The sequence below is a fragment of the Coturnix japonica genome, chromosome 9 (assembly GCF_054131305.1).
Source record: "Coturnix japonica strain WE chromosome 9, WE-NBRP24, whole genome shotgun sequence".
In the NCBI taxonomy this organism is placed as follows: domain Eukaryota; kingdom Metazoa; phylum Chordata; class Aves; order Galliformes; family Phasianidae; genus Coturnix; species Coturnix japonica.
In genome coordinates this window covers 5,165,806-5,185,433 of record NC_140671.1, presented here as the reverse complement: position 1 = coordinate 5,185,433, position 19,628 = coordinate 5,165,806, and the positions used below count along the sequence as shown (strand labels likewise).

Below are 19,628 nucleotides of genomic sequence, written 5' to 3'. Positions count from 1 at the left end.
ATTGGAGTCCTAAACCATTAGGCTGCTGATTTCTTGAAATTAGCTGCTGAGGATAATTAGGAAAAACAAGCTGATTAAAATGAGGGTGAAATTGAGTTGATTATTTTAGGAAAGGTTGTAACCACTGGGTTCATGTTTTTATAACTAAGATGTTAAAATTACTTCAGCTACTTAAATGGAACCTGCCCATGCCACTCCATTTTCATAATCTAAAGAACTGCTCGTTTTTGAAAGGCCAAAGCTTAGAAGTGTTACAGTTCTGCTAACTAACTGTTCTAACAACCTTTTTTCCCCCCCTCCTCTCACCTCTCTTCAAAGCGACTGGTAAGTGGAACAACTACACACCCGCACTGCCGACAGAGGGAGTGCTGGTTTGGTATAACAGTGTTCTTTAAAGCTGGTAAAGGATTTGTTTGTCCTTAAATGCAGGAAAAAAAGGTGTTTCTACCACGTGAGATGCACGGTAAAATACAGGATTGTCAAGTACTGAAGAAAAGACTTGTGAGGTAGGGATGTCTGAGGTTGTATTTGATAACTTCCTGTATTTGATAACTGAACCTGTTCTTTAACAAATTCAGCTTTACAAATTGAAGATATTTCCCAGAGGTTCTTATAATGTGTAGAAATATTGTACTCTATGTTTGTATGCTTAAGAAAAACACAAGCTTTTTTCAGATGGAGTGCTTACATTTCTTCCTTTTATTTCTCTAAACTTTGCAGGAATGGAAAACCAAAGTGCATTTACATGTGGACAGTGTGACTTCAGAGAGGCTGAAAAGGCTCCATTTGCAGCATGGATCGCTTCCGTTTATCTGTTTGCAGGTGGAACATAGAGCTTCAATTAAACATTCATCACATGAACTAAAATGATAGGCTTTTTGTAGCTAATCTCTTCTAGGAAAAAGTAAGAGTACTGCTTTCAAGCCAGTAACTTCTAGCTTCTATATGCTTGACAAAGAAAGCTCTAATAAGAATCACCTAGAGATTTTGTGCTTTCTCCATGCTCCTTCCTCCCATGAAGTTAAAAGCTAGTCATCACCATTTACCCAAGCTATTATGTGCTGTGCAGTGCATCATTCGCATGCAGATGATAGTATGATGTAATCATTTCAAGTGTATACACCTTTTGGGTGTGTTGAGGTGCTCATATTGCTCATATCTTAAACATGCAGTTCTCTCTCCACGCCTTAGAAGATTTTTTTTTTTTAATAGCCCTTATGAAACGTTCCTTCTTTAGTAGGGCACACAGACTTTATTGGCATATTTGTCTGCAAACAAAGCATGAGCATACACAATATTAAAATCATCTTTATATTATATACTTAGTACTCTCTAGTGCTATACTTAGCTCTACATGTTCACAATAAATTCATAATAAATTGCCCTTCCACTTAACTGATTGGAATAGATAAGGCTTAGATGTTTCTACAAATTATCAGATGATACTAAACTAGTTGTTAACTCATTGCTTCCAAGATTTAGGTTGAAGAAATTAAGAGTAAGGATAAAGTGAAGATATTTCAGCAATCATGCTTTAAATATAATGCTAAATACTAGCTTAAATATGTTAAATCCTTAGTTTCAAAAGGCATGGAACATGGAACAAGGATACTCTGTGTTTGCTCTGGGGACTCTTGTAGTTGTTGGACAAAACCTACTTGGAGATGGAAGTGGTTTATTTTTCAGTTTGGGAAGATTTTATCTCCTGGTTTCTAAAGCAAATAAGGCTTGGGGCAGGGATGCTCTGTGTTTGGGGCCACACACTTATATCCATTAGAATTCTTGTGCAAAGTGACTGGACTGACTGGTTGTTCAAGTTAGCAAATGTTTTTGTTCTCCACATGTAGCCTGATACAAGTGGAAGTATACAGACAGCATATACACTTGAATTTTAGTTCCTACGGTTGGAAATTGGGGTTGTTCCCATTTAATTTAGTTCTTGACTGTTTCTTTAGTTTTGGTGTATGCAGTTTGGTTTTGTTTGTTTGCATTTTAAAGTATTGCAAAAAATTCATGTGTGGATTTTCTATGATGCTTTGTGCCTTCTTTGTGCCTCCTAGTGATAGCAGTTGCTGAGACTCCCTCTTGCTAGGGATAACAAATACCAGGACTGTCTCTCGAATATGTGTAAGGCGGTAAGTCATTTGATACCAATGCTTCTTTTCCAATTAGGTCAATATAATTGATAAATAGGTGGTATGAATGAATGAATCACCTGTGAGATGAGTTAGTTGGTCATTAGTAGACAACAGACAGTTGAATAGACTCCTAGCTGGGAACTAATGAAATGCTGAGCAGGGAGAGTAGCATTCAGAGCTACTGAATGGGAAGCATTTGGTTACCAGGTTTTACCTGGCTTCTGGGCTTTTGTATCTCAGTGTTTAGAGTCTATCCCTTAATCCTGTTATGATTTAGTGCATGAACTATTGCTGATTTAGGCCATCTATATCATATATTGAGAACTTCTCTTCCATTTTTTCCCATTCTATCCAACTTAAGAAATATATCTCCTGGTGCAGCAAAACATGGTTGGAAATAGAATGCCCTTTCTCATTTTACTTCCTTCGCCTTTCAAATTGTAAAACTTATTTTAAGGAAAAGGGATAGAAACTTTTATAAGAGGACTTCTGAAATGCTTATATTTGGTCTCAGAAAAGCAAATATTCTGTAGCAGGATCTAATTTCTCTTTTTAGCTCACATAGTCACTGTTCTTAAAGGTGGCAATACAAAATGCGAGGTACTCACACCTATCTTTAAAATCCTCCTTCCTGGGGATGTTGTGGTTAGAATGGATAATGCTCTGAGAATATCAAGCAGAACCAATGCATAAAATCCCTACTGTATCTACCTCAGCTAGAAGACATGCAGTTATCCCTATGATTTCTCATTATAAGGAATGAGCTCACCCTGATCTCAATCTCATCATGGTATTCATCCATGCTTTCCCTATTCTTATCAAGTACTGTACACTGTCTCTGCACTAAAGATACTTGCATTTATTGGATTTCTTTTCTCTGTCAGATATAACTATTCAAATTACTTTTGTATATTGAAGCTGCAATCAGATGACACTACAAGATCTGAGGGAAGCTGAACAGCAGAAGCATTTCTGGAACTTCTATGTCGGGTTCCCATGGTGATTGGTGTGGTGTAATAGCCGAGATTAGAGCTTACTAAAATGAATAATAAAGTTTGTAATGGGGTGGGTAAAGCAGTCATCATTCAAATATTCCCACGGATTCCTGCTGGCGTGATGTTCATGTTTGCTTACAGGGTTGGGAACAGCAGAAGTGTTCAGAAATGCTAAAGTGCATAGAAAAAAAATCTGTTCATAATTCTGTGGCCATCAGTCAGATGGTTGGCATCTTAAATTGGTTTACATTTCTAACTTATATTTCTATAATCTAATTGACAGTGCTTAAAATGTCATTAAAAGAGCATCGGCTGAGAATTTAAATGATAACTGAAAGACTTGGTAAGTGCTAAGAAAAATCACGTACTGCACACTCAGGAAGGCAGGATGGCTGAAAAAACAAGGGGGAAAAAAGCTCAACTATATATTTTTCACAAGTATTTGTAATTGCTATGGAAGTCTGTAGTACCCTCATTTTGTACCATAGTTGTACTGCTTCTGGTGATTAAATGCCACTGAAGCTTGCTGCTGTTCCTAAGAACATATTGTAGCTCTGAAAGTCATATTTTATGCATAAAGTGGTAGGAGAGGACAAATGAGGAATTAGTCTCGGTCCTTAAAGGAAGGTTACAAACCGGATGGATTTAATAACACAGTAATTAATGTGTAAGTGACAATTGACACTTCCTAAAGTTGACTTAACAACTAGCAGCACACATAAGGTTTTTTGCAACATAATATTTAGCTGTCATCCAGTGACTGAGCAGAAGCTGATCTGCCCTTTGTTTAGTAGCTTAACACTCTCAGTAGGGATAAAACTTTCTGCTTTGCTTCAGCTTTTGTTGTTCTTAACGATTGTGGTATTTTAATAGAATATGGTTTCTCATGTTGTCTGTAAAATGGAACGTTTATAGGTAAGGTGACTCTTACTGTTGTCAAATTAAGCACCTTGGATAAAGAAGCATGCAGAAAAGATTCTTAAAATACAGCTTTCTGTTGTTCTACCAAACATGGGTAAAACAATGTGCAATTGGATGGAAATCTGTCTTGTGTACAACAAAGAACACAGACCTGTGTGGCTTTTTTGTGCCTTCTAACCTAGGAAAGGAAAACGGTGTGTTGGGAATAAGAACAGTTATGTTGCCTTTCAGCCCATTGGGCTGTGAGAATACAACAGGTAGAAATTTTGCAGAGGGGAAGAAGCGTGGCTCTGTGCAGGGCTTTGGTATCAGTTTCAACATCTACTGGCCACGTAAGAGCTTCCACTTAACACTTAGGAAGTAAAACACCAGCAGACGTTGCTAAATGCTGATCTAGTTGAAAGCTCTTATCCTGGGCTCTGTGTCACACGGTTCTGTGCTTTACCATGCTGGATGAAGGCCAGAGAAATTATGCCACGTTGAATTACAAGCTGCAGTTGGGCTCCAGTGCTGGAATTGCTTTCTCATCACCCTTTTTGTTTGAACAGGATCGCACAAGAACCAAACGTACGGGACTGGAACAGGTTTGCTTTGTGATGAATTCAGCAGAGCCAACGCTGCGTGTAAGAGCAGGAAAGTGGAGCAGAGCTCTTTGATTCAGCCCTGAAAACTGCTATTAAATCGTTTGTCGATGGGGTGGAGCCGCTGCTACAGCCATTTCAGCATCACCAACGGGAGGATGGTGTTCCACGAGCACAGTGCTAATTCAGACACACAGAGAGAAGGAATTATAACGCTTCTGGGCCTGAAGACAAAAGGAAATGGAGAAAAGCCGCACACGTTGAAGTTACTGGTCCGTAAGGCCGCGTGAAGCTGAGAGATCACATCTCTCCCCACCCTTTTCATTCACTTTCTCTGCCCCGGGGCGAACAAAGCGGGGGGAGACAAAGGCAGCGGGAGGGAAGGACGGGGAGCGAGAGAGGAGGGGAAACAGCAGCGGCGGAGCGCGGCAGGGGGAGCGGTTCCCGCTGCTGCAGTCCCCGCCTCGCGGAGCCTCGGGCCCGGCAGACGTTGTCCGCCCGCCCCGCCCCGCCTCCCGCCCGCCGAGCTGAGCCGGGAGCGGCGCCGCAGAGGGGCAGGAGGAGGCGGCGGTGTCGGTGCGCAGGGAGCGGTGAGGCCGCCGGTGGGGCCCGCGCGTGGAGGGAGGCGGCGGCTGCGCCTGAGGGAGCGGGCGGGAGTGCAACTCAGGGGGGTGGGTGGGTGCGCCTCAGGGTGTGCGCCTCAGGGCCTCCGCTTCGGGACGGCGGTGTGTGGGGGGAAGGTCCGCTCGGCTGTGAGGGCGCGGCGTGAGGCGGCCATGGGCTGCGGCTGCCGCCAGCACCGTCCGCACGTGCCCGGCGCTCCCCGGCAGGGCCGCGGGCGGCAGCAGCCGGTTCGGCCGGTTCGTGTGCTGTGTGTTGTGTGCCGGGCCTTGCCGGGCTCACCCCGCTCCTCCGCAGCTCCGTGTATGAGGTGGATGCGTGGCCGTGCCGGCTGCTTCCCGCTGTGTCACTGCTGTGCGGCGCCGCGGGTGGCCGCGAGCCTCACCTGCCCTGTGGCTGCCTTTGGTGTGCCTTGTAACCTCCGTGCCTTCACAATAATAGCGAAAAAATAGCCAAGGATTTTGCGAACAGCTCCTCTGAAATAGCACGAGGCGGAATATTCGGTCTGGGGTTGTGTCATGCTTAAAAATACGACTGTGAAGTGAAGTTCCCCCCTCCCCCCTCCCGGGCTCAGTCAGGCAGAACCGAGCAGCGTCTCGTGGGGAGTTGGGGAAGTTGAGGAGCCGCTTTACACAGCGCCGGGCAGAACGGATCCAACCTGAGTGTGGGGACAGGAGGAATGAGGGGAAGGACGGAGCTTGGTGCCTCCTGCTGTGCTGGAAGCGCAGAGGAACCAGTGTGGCTGTGCCAGCCGTGTTCATGGGGCCTGTGTGAGTGCACCTGCTGCTCTGTGTAACGTCATGGCAAAGGACACGCAGGGCAGGAGAGGTAAAGTTGGGTTTTTTCCCTTCCTTTTACCACAAAGCGTTTTGTTGTGAGGAGCACAGAACTGTTCGGGTACTGATAGAAATCCTTGTGTATGGAATGACAGGGAAATGGGCGGAGGTTTGTTGCATCTCGGTTGGAAGTCACGGTGTGTCAGGGGGGTTTTCTTCCCACCCATTTCCAACATGCAGCGGATTTCCTGCTGAAGTGCACTGAAGGGACAGGGCTGTGTTGGCTGAAAACCTCCGGAGTGTGACCTGGAACAGCCGTGTCCATAGGGATCAGGAGGGGGATTGCATTAGGTTCACCTAATTTATTTGTATGGTTGCTTTTAAGGAGAACTTTTCAATTTTCTGGTGTGCCTTGTGTCAGCATCACAGAGGTGTCCTGTAGGAAAACACTGTAAGAAAGAGCAGTGTCCTTATGCTGGTTACTGTGGCTTTCCTAAGCTCCCGTGTATTTCCTCTCTTATCGTCTTCTGAACGTGAGTACCCAGAACAGCTTTTATTTACTTAGCTTGGATAATTCCCTTGGTGCTCCTCCCTTTATTCTTTTGGCCCTGCTGAAGTTGTTTCAGAGGAGTGACTGAATATTCCAAAACAGAGCTCCTCTCTAAAGAAACAGCTATCTGTCTTGCCAGTGTAGTTTTTCAGAGCTGCTTTTCTTTCTCTCTCTAAAACATTCGGGTCAGATGTTAACTCTGTATGTTAAATGCGAGTTTTCTAATGTTTGAACATGGTGACCATGCGTGAATGCAGCTCTTGTTTAATCTGTTGGCATTCCGTAGGGACTGCTGGCTCTGCTGGCACATCTAAAAAGTAACGCGCTGCAATCCTTATTGGGCTGGCATGTTTAGAAATGCCTCGGATGGATGGTGTTTTGTTATTTAATGAAAGGCAATTATATACTGCATTAGCTGTAATCTCAGCTGCCCTCAGCCAGATGCCAGTTTCATTTCATTCTTCTTGACCAGAAGAACTGGAGCCAGTTCTATCACTGCGCTGTGTCCCCAGCGATTCTGAGCCTCCATTAGTATGGCTGCTCTGTATACGTGTTTATTTTTGCAGCATGATGTTGCAATTGCGTGACTTTGAATAGCACCACTGACCCTTAGAAGTACCCAGAAATCTAGTGGCTGAGATCCTGGCCTCAGAAAGACCAAAAGAGTTGAAAGATGTATCTGAGATACAACTAAGATGAGCACATTTCTACACTACCACCTGTTGTGCAGTTTTCCACCTGGACAACCCTTTGTACAAACCCATACTCCTCAGGAACAGTGCCTACTAACCATTCCTTCAAGCTGAGGATGAAGATTCTCCTATTTCTTTCTCCTATTTCACAATTAAAAGCTGTTTGGTTTTCCTGATCTTTATCTAACAGGTAGATAAAGATCCATATTTCTGGCTTATTCTGAAAGAAAATCGCAAGGTGGAGAATCAAACTCAGTATTGATGGTGTTAGCTTATCTGACTTAGTGTGCTGCTCTGCTTGGCGGCAGCATCCGCTGAATCAGAGCAGTGTTTATTAGGTTCTGTATTTGGACTTGTGTTTATTATACAGCAGCCATGTAGCAGTCATGGTGCTAATTTAAAAGGGTGCAGAGAGCTAAAAAGGGAGTGCTGACTTGATGTTTGCAAGGTGTGAAACAGTTACAGTTTCACCCAAGTCTATGGAAACTAAATTCTTACTATAAAAAGAAGCACCTTTGTTGTACCCGTTAGAAGCCCTTTGTTATATGTGTTTGGTTTGGGGCTGGCAGGAGATAATATTTTCCTTCTCAAGCTTTCGCTTAAACTTTAGATCCAGAATAACACAAACGTTATGTTCTACTATTCCCAAGTATTGTCACTGTGGACTGAACGCGCTTACTAAGTTGGTTAAGGTGTGGTATCATCAGAGCTGACAGCTGAACCTGTTCTCAAAATGGCAGTTTGAGGAAAGGCAGTGAGGAATTTCCTTGGAGAAATACAGGGAAAGCAGGAAGCACATAGAGCAGACTTATCAGGAGAGCTGGTAACTAGTGACTTTCCCAGGTGAAAACTTCCTCTGCTTCTTAATCCTTGACTCATTCTGTAGAGAGTGATGTGTGCTTGGAAGGATCACATGCTTTCTGGTCTTATAATAGACCACAGCAGTGATGGTTTTGTCACGCATGTGAACAGTGGCAGCTGAGAAGTGGTAGGGTTTGCATTGTATTTTCTGTGTTGTTGTTTTTTAAAAGCTTTGAAATAGTTATTAGCTGTTCCTTTGTTAATTAAAAATGGGAGTTTTCCTAAAAAAATGAACAGACTGTGCTTAGAAATAGCAACATAAATTGAGAAAGAATTATTCACTATACTGCTGGCCAAAAATACGTTTTCACTGTTGCAGTCATCCTCTTATGTCTGTGCTTCGTATTCATCAGCCAAAGTCTTCGTCCTTCAAGCCTTGAGGATCTCAAGGCACTTGGGGATCTGAATACCCAGAGCAAGTTACAGAATTATGAGGTGATGTGACTTAGAATGTCCTTCATGCAGAATTAAAGCCTGTGAGCCACATAGAAGCTTGAATGAAAGGCTTCTCATAGCAATGCTGTAATGTTGGCCTACTTCTGTGAAACCTCTAAGAATACAATTTTGGATGGATTCCCAAACAGCAAAGTGTGTTCTTCTCCCCTCCTTCTAAGGGCACAGAAAGCAGTTTCTTCTGAGTTACTAAAGGAATGGAGATTCCCTCCTTGAAGCCACTGAAAACCAGAAGGTATCTAGAGGGATGTCCTTACACCATGGTGTGATGGCTGCCTGATAGTGGAATGAGTGATGCAAGGCATAGTGCTTGCATTACAGTGTTGGGATTGTTTCAGGTATCCTCTGGCTGTCTGTGTTTTATTGCACATGCTGGGTGCTGCAGACTCAGGGATGCTTATTTGTACTGGTGCTCTCCAAAACAGAGCTGGAAGATGTTTCTCTGCTGGTGGTTGTATAGATGTGATTGCAGTTGAGTGTTCATCAAAGCACTGATTCTGCTAGAAGTGTTATTTTGGTGGCCAAAGTAAGTTGTATCCTGAGTTGAACTACACATGCACTAATACACTGCATGCAGCTGTAATATCCTGGAGTCGTCCTGGTAGCATCTTTGAAGGCACTTCAGAAGAGTAAAGGATTGATTTTGTTCTCTCTACTTTAATTAGGCATAACTAATAAATTATCAGTGATAATTTATTCTTCTTCAAGATGTGCCATTTATAAAATTCAAATTCATATGAAGAGTTTTAACAGCGTATGCGATTCCCATCAGATGAGTGTTTGCCTTTTTCAAGGGTATACCTGCCTAGAATTCATATGAGGGTTTTGTTGGGTAGGGCTGGGATGAGTTGGAGTATATTTGTGCCATAAGAAGAATGATTGCCTGTGAACTAAGGGATATTCTTGCATATTTCCTTGCTGAATTTATGACTTATTATTGAATTCCTATACCAGTGTCTGTAAATAACAGATCTAAAATAAAGGTTTGGGCTCCTTTTATGTCTTACTTGTGTTACTGAGTTTTCTGTACCGTTTTTTCTACTCTTAGAAGCGAGGCACAAAGCAGTGGTTTGGTAGGCATGTACCAGCCCATGTGTTTTGGTGCTGGTCATTGTACTACTTGCTTAATTGACATCAAAATGTATGGTTTCTAAGAGACAAAATAAAACTGAAGTCATGTTTTTTAAGTCTCTGTAATGCTTAAATGCTCCCTTACTTCTGATTGCTCTATGTTGAATGAGTAATCAAATGTAAACTCTAAAATGCCAACTGTAATTCCATTGAAATCTTAAATTCCACCATTCTGCTTATCTATTGTTTCCTGTTTAATGATACCTGACGATGCCTCTGTCATCCTGCAGTCTGGTCACTGAGCAGTACAGTTAAATTCTTAAGCAGCAGTTGGGTGATCAGTTTGGTTTAAAAGTGACTGGACAGAAGCTCTTACATCAGTTCTGTCACAGTTTGCAGTTTGTGACTTGCTTTGTTAGTTACCAAAGGCCTGGGATGCTCTTGTTGGTCTGTTTCTGTTTGAAGTTGCTGCTCATTCAGTGAATGTTCTGGAACTGGCGGTACATGTTGGGTTTGCACAAAGTCTGGAGCATTGGGGGCAGGGAGTTCACTTGCAGTTTCAGTAATTGGCTTCAGTGGCTTGTTGCAAAGAGGCCTTTTTGTAGTTCATAGCTCCAGCATGTTTATGTCTTAAATGGCTTTTAAATTGTAAATGGCTCATGTGCTGCATCACTGCAAGGAGAAGTTCTGAGGAGTTAAGGCACAAAGGCTTCAAAATCCAACTTTTTGCTTTAACTGCTTGTAGTTATTAGTTGTTTCAGAGCTGACTCTGCAACTTAGCGTGATGTTTGTAACGTGCAGAATTACTTGGTTGTAAATGTAGTTCAGAGCTTGGAAAAATTCACGATGGCAATTCAGTGCATTTGGTAGGGCAGCACGAGCTGTCTTGAACAGACCTAAACCTGGCAGAAAAGACATTGTGAGCAGGAGAAGGAAACTGTGCTGGGATCAGGCTCAGCTCCCCCGCTCTGGGTGTGCAGACACTACAGCTTAACAAAAAATGAGGCATTTGGCTGCATAATATGTGGTCCCAGAGCCAAAATATGGCTGCATTCTTCCGTTGTGTTTTGCTTTCCAAAAGCCTCTAATCTGAGAGCATTATTTTAAATACTTTTGGAAATATAGACACTCGTTGTTGGTTGTTTTTTATTGTTCCCAGAAGTGTAATGCCAGTCTAGGAGACCACAAGCACAACTTGTAGAGCTGCGATAAGAATCAGATCTGAATCATACCTCAAATGCTTGTACTGTAAATGACTTGGCCTTGGCACTCTGCTTAAAGAATGCAGTGACTTTAGGAGTTGTGTTTCTAACTGTGAAGGGTTCCAAAATTCCAAGCTACTTTCTCTGAACCATTGTCAGGATTTTAGAGGAATGATTCATAAGCTTTTTCAAGCTTGGCAATAGCGGTATGAGCATCAGGAGTGTGAGATGGGTATTACAGAAATGCTGTCCAGGCTGTCTGAACAGAGATAGTGCTTCATTTTTATCTTTCTCAGCATTGTTATTGCATTTTTTCTATTAGGAAAGACCTATTTCTGTGCAGCAGAGGTATTTGACATCTATTTTTTCTGTCATTTTCCTGCAGAATGCATTTCCAGTTTGTTTTGTACATTATATGGTATGATAAGAATTTGTCTTTGAGTTACTTGACTGCTGGGATCTTCTCTGGCTCCATCTCCCCTGGAGTTACCCAGCATTACTGACTATTCTACACATCCCCTGTGGAATATTTACTGTGTATTCCTTAGTCTGAATACTGGAATGTATTTTGCAAAGAACTGGTATTCTGATTGGAACTAAGTTTGTAGCTTAGCAATGCTTTGGCTTTGAAAGGCATTTGTATCAGTACATTAGTACTGTATCAGTCATTTAATAGTATCAACTGAGTTAATATTATCTTTTAAATTGGAATGTTTTGGAGAAGCCGTGTGTGACCCGTGCTGGATGATCATTGATTAAAATAATTGTCTCACTTTATCACACAAATAGACCACAAGAGAATAGCGTTCCAGCCTCAGAGTGCACTGCACGGAGTCACAGTATGTGTGTCTGTGTGCAGGGGACCGGGGTTGTGCAGTCCATGGTGAGTCCATTCGAACATCACAACTCTGGGCTGGGAAGTCCTCTTTGTTTCCGCATGGAATGGACAGCCAGCTTGCTTCTCTCCATGGAAACACGGTGCCTGCAAGTAGTGGTGTTTGCAAGGGTTTCCTCTTCAAGTGATCAAGTCACAGTTTCAAGTGTTTTGTCTGATGAAGCCTCGTGCTTCACCTGAGCTGGGGAAGGAGTGCTCCGATGGCAGCACAGTCGGGTGTCAGCTCTGTTACAAGAACAGTTGGTGCTGTTGCATTCTTGTAATGACTGTCGGGTTCTGAAGCGGATTAAGCTGAGACTTGAACCTCATCTTTCTCCTTTTTTGTAATTATGCATTTACTTCTTTTGTAGTGCCTACTTGTTAAAATGCAGTCTTGAATGAAACAGTGATGGATGGCTGTTTCTTCTTCAGAAAGCATTCTGCTTTTCTGCAATGCTAAGAGCAGGAACACTGCTTTTTGGTGCCAAATCTGCTTTTGCTAAGGCTTAAGTGTTTTCTGATATGATTGGGAAAGCTTGGCCACAAATCTACATGTTTATTTGCATTTCACATGTGTGTTTCATTAGCGGTCCATATAAGGTCTGAATGAAAGCACGCTTTGTTTTTCTTTCATATTCTGGGGTAAAATTCTTTTGCAGGAGAGCTGACAAGATTCAGAGGAGGAACGCAAACAAATGGAGACAAGTAGCTAGCTGTCCTCTCCTATAAGCCCTCAGATGAGGTAATTGACATTGAGGTAACTGACATCTGGAGCCTCTTGGTAACACTCAAGTGCGTCACGCCTAAAATCCCATGATAGAAACTTATGTGCTGTTTGATGAATTCTGTTTAGAGATGTTCCTGTCGATGCCCTTCCTCTTTCTAAGGCTGAAAGTCACATTTTCACTATTGCAGTAAGGCAGCAGCTTATTAAACTGTGCTGCGTTTTAGCAGTTTATTGCACTGAGCTACAGTTTCACTAACCCTGAAATCAGGGTATGACCGTGTGGAGGGTTGTGTTACTTCTGGCCCAGCTGAAGGCTTGTGTATTGAAAAAGGCAAATGACACAGCAGATACATAACCCGTGATGTGAAGAACAGGATTAAAATATGAATTAGTACCTTGAGCCAGGAAATGCAATATTAGAATGCTCTGGCTTTCTGTTGCCCAGAGGCTTATTATACATGTATAATAAATATTTACTTGACACAGACAAGGTGTCATTTTTGGGGGTGTTTGAACATGGTTGGTTTTTCTTCTTGTTTAATATTCTTTTCCATGTGCAATATACATGGTTACTAACTGAGCAGTGCTGAATGCTGTGTGAGGAAATGGGGATAAATGTAAGTGTTGCATTGACAACAAAAAAAGGAGTATTTGAGCTGAAAAGAACTAACCTTGATATTTCTTACATTCTTATGTAGTCCTGTGCTGTTTTTCTGCATAACTGTGCCTCAGTTCTTCTGCAGCTTACTCACATTTATGGTCCATCCCTCTGCTTTGATTTCAGAGACACAGCCCTTTGTTTTCATCTTTGTGAACATGAGAGCTCTCACTTAAACGTTAATAGTAAACTGCTCTGCATCTTGCAAAACCAATGAAGAAATGTCATTTGGTAGCATAACTCTGCAGATGGGTGCATGACGCACTTCTGGCGTTGCTAGAAAAAGTGTTTAGCAATCTGCCCTGTGCTACTTAGAGTTTTCATGGAGATAACTTCAATCGCAGCCAAGGTGGTAATTAATACTAATTATAACAAGTATGGTGTTTTTGCACGCTGGGTAGGAAGTGACTTGAATTTGACACAGCCAATCTTGAAATAGCCATAGCAATGTTTCACTTTGCTGTTTCACAAAGCTCTGTGACTGACACTATTTCACAGTGAATTGATTTTTAGGAACACTAATGTGTGCTGGTGATTAATAATAGAGGAGATGGATGGCTTGTTTCTTTAGTCCGTATTGCTGCCTTCCAGCAGTCCCTTCCCTCAGTAGTGTTTCTCTTGCCCTGCAATGCACGGTGTGTGCTGTGCACACCAGCACTGCTGCCGGGCAATCTGCAACTGGGCAGCTCTGGGGTCAAACTGCTGAGTGCACAGCAGGGCTGGGAGCTGCTTCATGGTTCATCTTTGTCGCGTCCTGAGCAAACTGTTGAGCAAACAGTTTATTGCCCCGTGCCCATGTTTCCTTTTTTGTCCGGGATTTTGTTTAGATTCGTGCTGTTTGTATTTACAGTCCAGATGAAAAAGCTTTGCTAAAGCTTTTGTGTCAGAGGAAGATGCCTTGTGAGGCAAAAACCTCCTGGCACTGTTCCCTGCAAACCTTACAGCTGGTGTCTGAGTTGGCTGCTCATGGAACCATCCCTCCTCCTCTTCCCAGAGCGTAACTGGGACTGTGAGCCAACGTACCTTGTGATCTCAGACATGCGATTCCCGCTGCCTCGCGCGGCTGATCAGCTTTAGCTTTCTGATTCCAGCCCTTAAAGATGTTGTTCCTTTTAGCTTCACATTGTCCGTTTGACATTCCCTGTTCCCTCTTGCAGTTAGTTTTCTGGTCTCAAGTTATTTTTGCTGGGATATTGCAACGCTTGAAAAATGTGGCTGAAAACAGCAGAGTGCGCAGAGCAGTTTATATCTCTGCGTAATGTTGTTAGTAATGCTGTTAAGGACTTTGTTTTTCTTTCTTAAAATAGCCTCTTAGTTTAAAGCTCAAGATGAACACAGCAGCGTTCATTAAACTGAGTTATACATTAACTTCTATATTCTACAGAAGTTAAAATACTGATTTCCTTTCATGTCTGATATTTTTCTATCCAGGTTTACTCTAGAGTTGGAAGACGGAGACAGCTACATTGTATCCATGTTGGGAAAAAGGTAGTTGCTGTAGACAAAGAGGGTTAACACTGGTATCACAGAAAAATGAGCATGTTAAAACCGAGTGGACTTAAGGCTCCATCAAAGACCATCAAGCACGGAGGTACATTACTGAAAGCTCCTGCATCTGCTGCACCTGGTAAAGAATATTTAATAACTTTTCCCTTATTCATCTCCCAGCAAAAAATACTGTAAAAGCCATGAACCCACTGCATTCCTTGTATTTATGCTAAAACACTTCTGCTTGGATTTCTGATCTGACAAAAATGACTATTAAACATGCAAAAAAATCTTAATCTTGGTTCAAAACAAAGTTTTAAAAATGCTGCGCTGTTGAAAGCATGGGGTTAAAAAAATTAAAAGACACAGGAAAAATCATTTTGATCCTGGCATGTCCCTGCTTCCTCTAACTGAAAAGAGTTCAGCATGTTACAGGTAGAGGGAAGGTGTGTGCTTTAAGTATTAAGTACATTAGCAGTGATGTTGTCTGAGATAACCACACTTCTGCCAGTACAGCAAACCTGTCTTTGTTGTTGTTGAACATTTTCCCTAAAATAACTGTTTAAAACTATGCACGATACTGCTCAGATAACATAATTGCACATAGCATTTGGTAATTCTTTAATTAGTTAAACATCTAGCATACTTTTAATACCCTAAAACAAGCTTGTAAATTGCAGAAAGTCTTGAGGTACAACTTCTCTCAATTATTAGTGTATTTGATTCCTGTTGCTTTCTCATTGTGCTCAGCTCCAGCTCCAGCAGAAAAGGCACCTTCCAGTGAAAAGTCCTCAAGCACAACCACTGCGGACGCACACGACGACTTTGTGGATGATTTCAGAGTTGGGGAGCGTGTTTGGGTCAATGGAAATAAACCCGGCTTTATTCAGTTCCTTGGTGAAACACAGTTTGCTCCAGGACAATGGGCAGGGATTGTTCTAGACGAACCAATTGGTAAAAACGATGGCTCTGTGGCTGGAGTTCGCTATTTCCAGTGTGAACCCTTGAGGGGAATATTTACAAGACCATCAAAGTTGTCAAGAAAAGTGCTGACAGAAGATGAAGCCAATGGTACTCAGGCAGCTCATGCATCTAGAGCTACATCACCAACCTCCACATCAACTGCCAGTGCGGTGTCCGCGTCCCCTGCTGCACTTCCCCCATCAGGAATCCCACAGAAAACATCACCGCTTGCTGCTAAAGAACATTCTACTCCTTCTCAGTTTAGCAATCTTTCAAAAACTGCAAGTGGATCTGTATCAAATCTGTCTGAAGCTGGGTCACTCAAGAAAGGAGAAAGGGAGCTCAAGATTGGAGATCGAGTTCTGGTAAGATTTCCCTGCTGCTTTTGTGTCTGCTTTTTGATTAAGGAGTTGTAACTTCTGCTAATGCTCAGAGCTTCTGTTTCCTTGGTTCAGGCAATGTAAATTTATTCTCTACCTGTCTTTTTGAGTGTATTCTTGTAGAACACCTCTAGGCAAGCTCTTCCTGTGCAGTTTTACATATTATAGGGAGATCTTTACAGTATCAGTACAAAGTGGTTAATCTGGCAATGTTTATCATGTTTTGCCGGTGTTTTGTTGAAGATCAAATGGTTTTATTTGCTTGGCTGTAGTTTGTCCTTTCTATAACTGCAAGAATTACAAACATACTAAGTAAAAGCTGAGCTTGTGAGACATTCCCATGCAGCTCTCCTGCCCTGTTTAATGCTGTCTCTTTAGAAAGGTAACAGTTCAATAATTGATTGTTTTCTTGAGTAGTGATGGGCAGCAACAGGAGTAGTCATATAATGCCACTGATCACCCAGGATTTATGTGTTCTGTTGGTGATGTGTTATGTTACTTGGCTGCTGTTCCCAAATTCAGAGCCATAAATGCATCTGCTGATGTATCATTTTCATTCTTTGCAAGGAGAGCTAAGTTTTGTTGCTTTAGGGTTTTGTTGTTTTGCTTTTTGAGTAATTGTGTTGTGTACCTTCCCTGTTTCTATGAATGTAATATGGGCTGGTATGTGTTTTCTTGTGAACAGTAGCAATGAAGATACACCATTCATGCCACAGTTTGATTTTAGTGAAGTCCCAAATTCTGTCTTTTAAATAGAAAAGATTAAACTTAGTATCTCCTCCTTCTTGCTTCCTGTTTGCCTTAAGTCTTTCTGTTGAATCATCAAATAGTAGTTTGAGGTTTGGGGCAATTCCTAGCACAGTGTGACGATGATGCATATCTATAATTTACATGCCTGTGTTAGTGTGTGTACAGGAATATGAATGTTCAGTGGACAGGGTTCACGTCCACTGGTTTTTAACCCTTCCTGGTTTTTGTAGCTCTTCAGATTAACTGCACCATTCCTCAGCGTATCACTTGTTTCACATTTATTCTGACAGCAGTAACTTGTAGATAACACATTACACAACAAGATGAGAGCGTTGGTGGTGTTTGCACTCAGCACAGGACCTCCCTTCCAAGTGTCCTGGCTCTGAGACACGCTGCCACCTGACTGAGCTGTTTCTAATCGCTAACAAGTGAATGCTGCCCACATTCATCTTTCTTGCAGCTTGGACTGACTGCTATTGAAAATACTTAGTGAAAGTTTTTAGCTATGCTGTGCTGATTACAGATACGAGGAAAACAACTGCTCGGAATTGCATCTCGAAAACAGCGAGCCTCCAGCAGAGTAGGATTGCAGTTCAGCAGAACAATGAATTCAGGACAGACAAGAGCTCGTTTGGGAGTCTTAGTAAAATGCTTAACTGGAAAAGTATGTCCTCAAGGGCAAATTCATATATGGGTAAGACACAGCTCATTAGCTAAGATTATATTCTAGAATGGACTTCAGATGTGGCTCAACTTTGTTGATCTTCGTGTGTGATCTTAGGGTGTGGAGTGTTGCACTGGAGTATTTCAATCTGTTGGGTTTTTTTTTTTTCCTTCAACTTTGATTTTAGGATGTCTTTAGTCAGACTTACCTTGAATTGATCTATTCAGATTCTTTCTTAGCAGCTGGTTGGTTTTTGATGATACTTTCAGCAACCAAAGCTTAAATCCTACAGTGTTTTTCTGCCCAGTCTGGGTTATCAAGAAGGAAGAGGATGTTCTAAGAAATGCCAAAATGCCAAAGGTGAATGTTTACCAATTCGTATATCTCACAATTGCTTCTTTTCTGCATATCAAATCATAAAGTTGACTGAGGTTTAGTGATCCTGGAATGCTGCGTTCAAAGCATTTCAGGCCTGACAAATTGGCATTTTCTAACAGTTATGTTATTACCTACATTGTCCTATACATGCAGTCTCCCCCTAACTTCTATGGGAAAGTGATACAGATTCAGTAATAAACAAGGTTTGCAGTGTTACGTTTCTATTCCTGATTTTCCTTTCTCTAATAAGTATTATGAAATACTTCACATTAACATGTAGGAGCTTTGAAAATATGGGGAGATGAGGTACGTGCTTAAAAGAATTGTGCATTCTGATATGTAACTTGTTATTATTCAACTTTCCATTGATGTAGAACTTTTCCTGAAAAAAATAGTTGAACCAAAGGAAAAGCCATTAATGCAAAGGGTAATCAAATAGCTCTGGCTTAACCATAATTTCCATTCTTAACATCTGAAGTATGTTCTGGAATCTGGATGTGATTTAGTGGTTAACGAGAGCACATTGATTCTGAGCAGCCTGATCCTATAGGATATAGATATATCTGGGGGTTGCTGTAAAGTAGGAAATGTTGATGGAGGAGTCTGCACTTCAGCGTGCAGGTCAGGACTTCACTGATTAGTGACAAAAGAGTGCAAGGTTTAACATAACTGTAGTCCATTTGCCTACTGAAAGCTAGGTTAGGGTTTCAGCATTGTAAGGCTCATATAAATAACACAAGCATTCTTGTCACCAGGTAGTAAAGCAGGTGGGGAGGGAATAGGTCTGGCTGAAGACTAATTTAGGGAACTCATTACTGTCAGGCTAAGCTGGTTTCTGTTTCCTCTTTGAGTTGCAGCCAGAGAAACTGTTTGCCCAGGCGCTTCAAACACTGGCTATTTACCAGCCCGGTGCAAAGTTGATTTAAACAAACAAACAGATAAAACCAAAACCCAATTTGTTGGAACAGAACAGGGAGACCTGCTTTGTGTGACAGTTGTTGCGCTTATCGAAGGTTAAAGAAGCTTTGGGAGCATCTTAGGCCTTTTCCTGGAGGGACCAGATGCTGTATTTATAAATAAATAAATAAAAATCTTATCAAGCTAAGGGGCCTTAGCCTTCTCAAGGGATTAAAGTGCTTTCATTCATTTAACCAGTTACAGCTTCATCGTGCTCTGCCAATCTGATGCTTCTGAGCTGAGCTGAAAAGCTGTAACTTGGGCCTCCATCCATATGTTCACTAAAGGTTGCAAACCAGATTTACAGGCGTATGCTGATGTGGCCTTTTTGCTAAGTTACTATCAGTGCCTGAATCATGCCTAATTTATTGTTATTGTGTCTGTTTTGCACCGTGCAGTCTAAATTACTTGTGTTATTTTTTACCAAGTTCTTCAGCGCTGCAGTAGGCGGACACTGAAGCAGATTATTGTCAGATTTGTTTTAACCCATGTAACTTATCTTCAAGTAAACATGACATAAGTCTGTCAAGTGATTAAATTCCAGCACTCTTAAATGCTCTCTTTCAAGAGTGAAGGGAATTTCTCACATAGAGGTTTCTCCCTTTGTGAAGTCTTCCTGCATTGTCAGTGTGGTATTTTTAGGTTCTCAATTTTCTGGTTTCTGTCATGTTCTGAATGCCACAGTGCGAATGGGGATAGAAAAGGAAGAAAGGTTTGGAAGTGAAGTACGTGCAGCGGCTGTGTGCTCTGCTGTGGCTGCTCCCTCCTGAGCCTCATTTGTTGTAATTGCAAACGTATCACAATGGATTGTAATTGCAAATGTATCGCAGTTCCTGGCTGCTCAGTCATGATTTCCCTTTATCCTTGAGCTGACTCTGAGCTGTTCTGATGGTTTTGTTATGGTAAGAGTAGAAGTGATCCTCATATT

The 19,628-nt window shown here is 42.0% G+C and overlaps 1 protein-coding gene across 50 annotated transcripts in view; it reads left to right on the top strand.

Annotated features, from left to right (window-relative positions):
- The first annotated feature begins 4,309 nt into the window (after window positions 1-4,309).
- CLIP1 (CAP-Gly domain containing linker protein 1) overlaps window positions 4,310-19,628 on the top strand; it is a 57,840-nt gene continuing 42,521 nt past the window's right edge. For 29 of the 50 annotated variants that reach the window (XM_015877839.3, XM_085555647.1, XM_085555637.1 and 26 more), the window contains exons 1-3: window positions 5,160-5,225; window positions 14,552-14,747; window positions 15,359-15,936. In XM_015877839.3, the coding sequence (XP_015733325.2) occupies window positions 14,654-14,747; window positions 15,359-15,936 (672 nt within the window). In that variant the 5' untranslated portion in view covers window positions 5,160-5,225; window positions 14,552-14,653. Of the gene's footprint in view, window positions 4,908-5,159; window positions 5,226-5,832; window positions 6,085-6,115; window positions 6,566-12,394; window positions 12,478-13,246; window positions 13,470-14,551; window positions 14,748-15,358; window positions 15,937-19,628 lie in introns of those variants that run through there. The other 21 variants (XM_085555650.1, XM_085555646.1, XM_085555665.1 and 18 more) reach the window with 9 other exon arrangements.